At 55.6% G+C, this 7399-nt stretch overlaps 1 protein-coding gene across 1 annotated transcript in view; it reads right to left on the bottom strand.

Annotated features, from left to right (window-relative positions):
- Positions 1-1372: 1372 nt before the first annotated feature.
- The window catches only part of SLCO2A1 (solute carrier organic anion transporter family member 2A1), a 30734-nt gene continuing 24707 nt past the window's right edge, over positions 1373-7399 (bottom strand). Inside the window, exons 7-14 of the mRNA XM_075417714.1 lie at positions 7227-7308; positions 5710-5874; positions 4969-5158; positions 3191-3350; positions 2643-2812; positions 2409-2473; positions 2141-2261; positions 1373-2012 (exon numbers count right to left, since the gene is read on the bottom strand). Coding sequence (XP_075273829.1) covers positions 1892-2012; positions 2141-2261; positions 2409-2473; positions 2643-2812; positions 3191-3350; positions 4969-5158; positions 5710-5874; positions 7227-7308 — 1074 coding nt within the window. The 3' untranslated portion in view covers positions 1373-1891. The remainder of the gene's footprint in view (positions 2013-2140; positions 2262-2408; positions 2474-2642; positions 2813-3190; positions 3351-4968; positions 5159-5709; positions 5875-7226; positions 7309-7399) is intronic.

The following is a 7399-nucleotide window of genomic DNA, read 5'->3' as shown; positions in this document are numbered from 1 at the left end:
CCTGGAGGGGTTCAAAAAGACGTGTAGATGTGGCACTTCAGGACATGGTTTAGCAGGCATGGTGGTATTGGGTTGACGGTTGGACTTGATGATCTTAGAGGTCTTTTCCAACCTATGATTCTATGATCAGTGGGTGCATCTCCAGATCCCAGCAGCTGATGCTTCTCCTCCCATTCTAGCAGGCTGTCTGCATCCTGCCAGGAAAGGAGAGGTCCAGGGCTGTGCTGTGGGGCAGGTGAAGCTCTGCCAGGGTGGATCAGGGTGGCCCTGAGCTCCCTTTGGAGATGCCAGAGGCAGGGATACGTGCTGCCTGCAGTCCTCTACCTGCATCCCCATGTGCGTTGCCAGCTCTACCCTGCCATCAGCCCCTTGCCTGCAGGCCCTCTGCCCCGTGAACCCTCCCTCCAGCACCCTGCCTGCAGACCACCCCCTCCAGCGCTCTTACTGCAGGTGTCTCCCAGCAGCCCCCTGCCACAGCCCCTCTGCCTGCAGCTCACTGCCAACAGCCACGTACCTGCAGACCGCTGCAACCACCTGTAGCCCTCTGCCTGCAGCCCCCTGCCCACAGCCGCTTGCCCACAAACCCCTGCATGCTGCCTGCAGCCCCATGAACCCTCCCTGCAACCCCCTGCACCCTGTCCCCAGCAACCTGCCACAGTCCCCTGCCTGCAGCCCCATGCCCACAGCTTCCTGCACCCTGCCTACACCCCTGCCTATAGCCCCCTGCATGCTCCCCGTTCTCCCAGACCCTCCCCTCTTGCCCCTGCAACTCACTGCCAACAGTCCTTGTCTGCAGGCCCCGCACCCTTCCCAAAGCCCCCTGTCACAGCCCCTGCCCTCAGTTGCCCGCACCCTGCCCGTGATCTTCTGCCTGTATGCCCGATGCCCATCCTCCCCTACCCACAGCTCCCTGCACCCTGCCTGCAGCCCCCTGCCCACAAGCCCTGCCTGCACCCACCTGTACTACGCTGGCAGTCCTCTGTCTCCAACAGCACGCCTGCAGCCCCCCCATCGTGCCCCCAGACCCTTCCTACAGCCCCCCGCACCCTGCCTGAGCTGTGCAGGTGCCTTTTGGCGTGGGGCTGCAGGCAGGGTACAGGATGATTTCGGCTGGGGGCAGGGGGCTGCAGGCAGGCACTGCTGCCCCTTGGTTCCCTGGCCTGTGACCCAGCACAGCCTGCCCGCTCTGCACAGCCCCCTCATCACTGGCTGAGCTCATGCCCTGTCTGCTGCCAGTTCTTCTCCTTTGCCAGCGAGGGATGATCTCAGCATCTGCCAGGATGTGACCTGCAGCCATCCCCACCACCTCATTGTGCTGGTGGGAACAGCTCTTGGGTGAGATCAGCAAAGCACCACAGTTGGAAAAGTGACCTTTATTTAAAAAAAAAAAAACACAACAAAACCAACAGCAACAAACCCCTAAATGTTCTGCAATAACTTCTCACAACACGTGTGCAGTGTCCATGCTGACCTGAGGGCAGGGGAGGGACGCAGGGCAGCCCCACAAGGGTAGCAGCCGTCTCCCCTGCTCATGTCCCAGCCAGGAGTGCGTCACCCGGCTGGAAACATCACGCTGGATGAGGGACTGTTGTCCACAGCAGGCACTTCTCTGCGCTCCAGACCTGTCCACCTCCTGCTCTGGGTGGTGGGGGGCTACCCCCCCCCCCAAAGTGATGGGCAAGGTGCGGTTGGAGAGCCTGGGAGGAGCCGGTCCCAGGATGGGGCTGGCACAGAGCATCCCTCGCCGGGAGCACGGTGGTGCCATGGGCTGCAGGAGAGGAGCTCAGAGCTGCAAAGGTGAAGTTGCTCCCTTAGAAGGAAAAACAAACCCAAAAAAGACAAAGTACTGGCAGTGGGTAATGGGGGGGTGTGGAGTCAGTCCTTGGGTGGCCTACACCAGCCCCGCTGCCTTCTCCTGCACATTGTACTCCTTGCTCCTCTTCACCCTCCAGCTGACGAGGGCGAGGAGGACGGTGCCCACCACCTTGTAGCCCACCTGCAGCCCCAGGTATCTGTCAGAAGAAGAGCAGGGAGATGCCGTGTCTGGAGTTGGCACCTCCAGTCGGCACCAGACTGAGTTGGGCACCATCCCTGTGGTCATGCCTGCTGTGGGGGACAGGGGGACACACAGCAGGGGTACCTGGTACGGAGGAAGTCGTTGTTGTAGTAGGCGCAGAACCGGCGCTGGGTGCACTGCTTCTGCCAGTAGACACAGGAGGAGTCAATGAGGGCCCCAAACAGGGCCGGAGCTGGCAGCCAGGCTTTGGAGAAGAGAGGATGGGGTCAGGCTGGCCACTCTGCCCCGCTTGCATGCTGTCCCCAAGGAGGTCCAACACCTCCTAGGGCTTGGGCAAGGCTCTGAGCACCCCACTGCCTTCCCCCAGCCTCATTAGGAGATGGACACTCACCCAGCAACCTCATTATTAAGAACTGGACTCCGATGGCAAATGACTTCTCATCCTGGTTCACCACCCTGGCAGGAGAGAAGCCACCGGAGGTCAGAGCCGCTGGCAGTGGCTCTGCATTTGGCCAAGCATCATGGCCTGGTTGCACAGGTAAGAGGCCCAATTGATCCCAGCACGGGGAACCCATCACATCATGCCTCCCCCAGTGCCTGGCGACCCCCCACGCCCATTGCTCACCGTAAAACCATCATGTAGAGGGGGTTGTGGGACAGGCAGGCTATGAGGGCAGCAAAGGAGATGAGGAATGTTGCAGGAAGGAGCATGTGAGAGCAACTGAGTGGACAAGAGCCTGTCTTGGCAGAGGACAGCCCATTCCCAGCAGGGATCAGGGAACAGTTCTTGTAGATCTGTTGGAAAAGTTTGGGAAAAAAACAAATGTCAAACTCCCAAAGCCAATGGCAGGGTTTTTAGCAACACACCAGACCGCATCACTTTGCAGAAGATTGATCAGTGCATCAGCTCCAATTTCAAGGTATGGCCATGGCATCCTGCCAGTGGGTTTTGCTGCCGTCCCTGTTCCTCCACCAGACTCCCAGGGCATTACAGCAATTCTCCACTGCCCTTTCTAAGGACTTTGGCTCCTCTGGTTAGATCTCCCCGCTCCCCACATCAAAAAGGCTTTACCCCGTTACTGCGTTTGTCAGGTTCCTACAGCATCGCTGCAGCCTCCACTGTCACCAGCAAGCGAGGTGCACTCTGCTTTGCGAACCACTCCTTTTACTCACCACTTGTTTGGGAGTGGAAGAATTACTGGTGCTGTTTGTGCAGCCAGCGAAGCAGGGGGAGATGTACTCCACGTTGTTTTCTCCACATACTGGGTGAAAGATGTGCTCAGAGCAGTGGCACCCACTCAGCATCTTAACCTGCTGCTGGGAACTCAATGTACTGCCAAAAAGAAGGAGAAAAAAAATTTCTAAAAATTAAGAAATAGGACAGGAGGAAGAAAAATCCCTCTTACTAGTTAACCAGTTTCCCCATTCCTGTTTGTGCTGGGACACTGCCAGCAGCAGGCTGGCCTTCTGCCAGACCCTGATCCCCTGCAGGTACCTCTGCAAGTGTACAGTGAACTTAGCAGTAATTATGTTATGTCTGCAAACAAGTACACACTTACTTACCCCCCCACCCCCAGCTGAAAGCTGATCAGCCGCATGCCTAGGGAAATGTATCTGGGCTCCATCCAGAGCTGCACAAACAGCCCAAGCTGGAAACGCCATTCACACAGAAACTGGAAGCGGGCTGGTTTCCAAACAAGCCTGATGACAGCACGAAAGTCAAGAGGACAAACTGAATTATCTGTCCTGTCTTGCCTTACTACCTAAGGGAGTTCATCTGCTGGAGTGGCACGGTGCGTCTCCTGTGGGAAACCGGCACCAGCGACCTGCCCTTGGGCATGGTGGGCTGGGGCTGCTCCATCTCCTATGGGAAGCTGGCACCAGCGACCTGCCCTCGGGCGTGGTGGGCTGGGGCAGAGCTCATGTTCACCCACCCACGTAGCCCACCGCTACCTGGGGATCCAGGCAAAAGGCTCTCATGCACTGCTGCCATTGCAAGCGAGGAGATTTCCAAAGTAATATAAGGCAACAGCCTCCTTTTCTGTGCAAGTTCCTCCAGCAGCTCCCAGTTACATCAGCAAAGCCCATCAGGACTGGTGTGTCACAGAGCAGTCAGCCTGACGCTGAGAGGTGAACGTTGTGAGGCCAAGTTGCGCTCCAAAATTTAGCACTTGCAGCACCTGATCTTGAGCTGAGGGATGTCCTCACATCTGAAGCCTTGCTCTCACACAGAAAGCTTGAGATGCCAGCGCCTCAGTGGGCTTCCATACGCTCCTGAATTCACGGTGCATGCCGTGCAGATCTCAGAGCAAAATACAAACACGTCATGCACACATGCCTCTGCAGAATGCCGTTGGTTTCCTTCATGGTTATGGAAGTGGCTTTTACGTGGGAGAAGCGCATGGACTGCCCTGTCCCTTACCCCTTCGTGCTACCCCTGGGACAGGAGGCTGATTGCTGGTGAAGGGAAACGTTCGTACACAAGCCCCTTGCTGGCAGTGCATTGGGAAATGAGCACAACACACCTGACAGCAAGTCTGGGGTGGAGTCTAAATGTGATTTTTATCTTAAAAAACATGGTAAGAGCCAAAAGTTTCCGCCCAGGTAAGGAAAAAGGTGATGTCCAGTTGGAACAAAGGGAGCACGCAAGGTGCCCATGTATGGGGTTGATGTGGGCACGGTCACTAACAGTACTAATTTCCACACAAAAATCCAGAGTGAAAAATACACCCCGCTTGTTTGGCACAGAAAATCAGGAATAAATGCCCTCCCAAGCATTCTGTGCTGCAATAGCACTTAGATCTCCTCCAGGCGTGTGATCAAGGAGCGAGCAGTAGTGTGGTGATGTCTACTGCCTCTTCCCCTCCACCTGCACGCATCCCACCCCATGGGTAATCAGGTCAAGAGTTGGAGGAACAAGGAGCTGGAAAGAACCCAAGCTCCTACATTACCTGGGGGGGTAGATCCCATTGATGCGCCCTGTGGAGCAGCCCATGAAGAAAATGGGCAGGCAGATAAGGATGGAGATAACAAGCACCACCACTGAAAACCGGGGGATGGCCCGGAGGGAGAAGGCAAAGCGTTTCATGATGATTCCTCCTAAGAGCATCCCAAGCGCTGCTGCTGGCAGGTTCACAGCTCCTGCAGAGGAACGAAGGTGTTAGCTGGGGTCCTGCCTACCAAGCACCATTCTGTGGGCAGGGGATGGATGTATTGGCTTAGTGGACCTTGTGGTGGTTGGGAGAACCCACAGACCCCACCATTAACCAAGACAGACCAAAACCCAAGGCAGCTGGCACCTATAAGAAACTTCACCCCCTGGAATCTGGCTTAGAGATGCAAGATCAAGCTTGATGCATAATTGCTTGCTCTTGCCAGCTTCTTCAAGCATTTGAGTGATCCAGACTTGCTTCACCCAAGTAGTGGCCTTGCACATTTTCGAGAGGGATTGCTGGCCCACAAGAGTAAGTGAACAAATGTAGACAGTCTTTGAAAGGCTGCAACACACCCTGCCCTTCTGCAGGCACCTGAGGTCAGGAAAGTCATCAACCATCTCGAGGTGATCCCTAGGTCTCATCTGAAAATGAGCTTCCAATGACTTCCTCCCATGGGATTAAAAACCCTTGGGCACACGGGCAGGTGGCTGATGGGTATTTTTCACCCCATAGCTGCCGCTGCCTGGCTGTTCTCACCTATGAGAAAGTTGGCGTATGAGGAGGAGGCACCGTACTGCTTCTCCAGGAACTTGTTGAGGAAGGTGGCCAGACCCGCAATGACTGAGGAGAAGCTGCACTGAGCCACCACCAGGAGAATGAAGAGGGGGTTGAGGAGCAGCCTGAGGAAGATCTTTGGGAATCCTACAGGGAAACAGCAGGAAAAATGTATTTTAGCCATGTGATCCTCACATCAGCAATTCCTACTGTGAACCCCCGCCACCTTAGACTGTTCCCAGCGAGTTAATACAGATGGTGAAACCCTGGCACAGGCTGCCCAGAGAGGTGGGAGATGCCCCATCCCTGGAAATATTCCACGCCAGGTAGGATGGGGCTCTGAGCAACCTGATCCAGCTGAAGATGTCCCTGCTCACTGCAGGGGGGGTAGGCTAAATGACTTTTAAAGGTCCCCTCCAACCCAAACTATTCTATGATTCTACATCTAAGGCCATGGGAAAATGGAAGGGGAGACACCCTAATGTGGCCCAGCAGCTGGCAAGACCATGACCAAAGCGCCCTGAGAAGCAAGGTGGAGGACCAGCTCTACCCACCACCCTCCTGCCCACGCTTTACAATCTCACAGGCCTCCAGAGCACTTGGCAGCCACCATGAGTTTGTTTTTTCTGGAGCAAGGGCCATACCCTTGGGTGGTGCAAACATACAAAGCCACAGGGGTTTTGGCAGAGCCCCGCCGGCTGCGCACAGGCAGGGTCTGGCTCCTGCAGCTGATGAACACAGTGTATTTTCCTGGTGGGACATCACGTCCCCCTGCCCAGCCAGGACAGCCCTTCAAGCAGAGGCAGATTGATTCCAGGCTCCTCAGGAGCAGCTCTGTTTATTTTGTCTCTAATTAGCTTTCCCCTTCTAGCAGAGAGTGCCATGGAGACCTGGTTTCTTTCATCAAGCCCAGTGAGAGAGAGGAGGGAGCTAACAGCCGCAGGACATGACTGCAGTGGGTGGAGAGGGAAGGAAAGGGGGGGCTTTAGCTGGAAAGAAGTCATCATGGAGCTAAAAGAAGCCATTAAATTGATCTCTATCATCAGTGACATCCCTACTCAAGCTGGTTTCAGCTATGCATAAACTGGTGTCAGCTGCAGTGTGGTGACCTTCTCAAAGCGGTGGCCGGTGTGCCGGCAGCCCCAAGCCCTCTCTTGGAGCCATGGGTTAAACCACCTAGCTTGAGTTTTCCAGCATGCTCATACCTTTTACAATCCTCAAACCAATTTTCAGAGATGATTCAGGCTCCACAGACCTCAACACTGCTGTCTTATAACAAGAGGGAGGCTGTGTCCATCTTCCCGTGGTCCTTAAGGAAGAGCACACTGCAACCCTCAAGGTGCCTGAGATGGACCTGACACCTCCATACAACGTGGTGGACAGACTCAAAGTCTTCCAACAAGCACCCTCAGCATGAAAACGCTGGCGTGGTGGTCTTTACCCACCCAGCATGGCCCGGCGCCCCCGTTCACCCTCGCCTTTAAGTGCCAGCCCTTTACTTTTTATGAATTCCAGCAGGGAGGTTTCTTCAGCCACCCCATTCTCCATCTTCCTGAGCATGCCAGCCTCCATGTTCGGGTCCTGGGGAGGGAAAGAAGGGCAACCTGCGGTGAGAGGGAAGCACCCATGCGTGGCTCCCAGCAAGGCTCAGGGTCTGTCCCAGATGCCTTTG

This window comes from Opisthocomus hoazin, chromosome 4 (assembly GCF_030867145.1).
Source record: "Opisthocomus hoazin isolate bOpiHoa1 chromosome 4, bOpiHoa1.hap1, whole genome shotgun sequence".
In the NCBI taxonomy this organism is placed as follows: domain Eukaryota; kingdom Metazoa; phylum Chordata; class Aves; order Opisthocomiformes; family Opisthocomidae; genus Opisthocomus; species Opisthocomus hoazin.
Note: the sequence above shows the minus strand (reverse complement) of the source record. Positions and strands in the feature narration are given on the sequence as shown.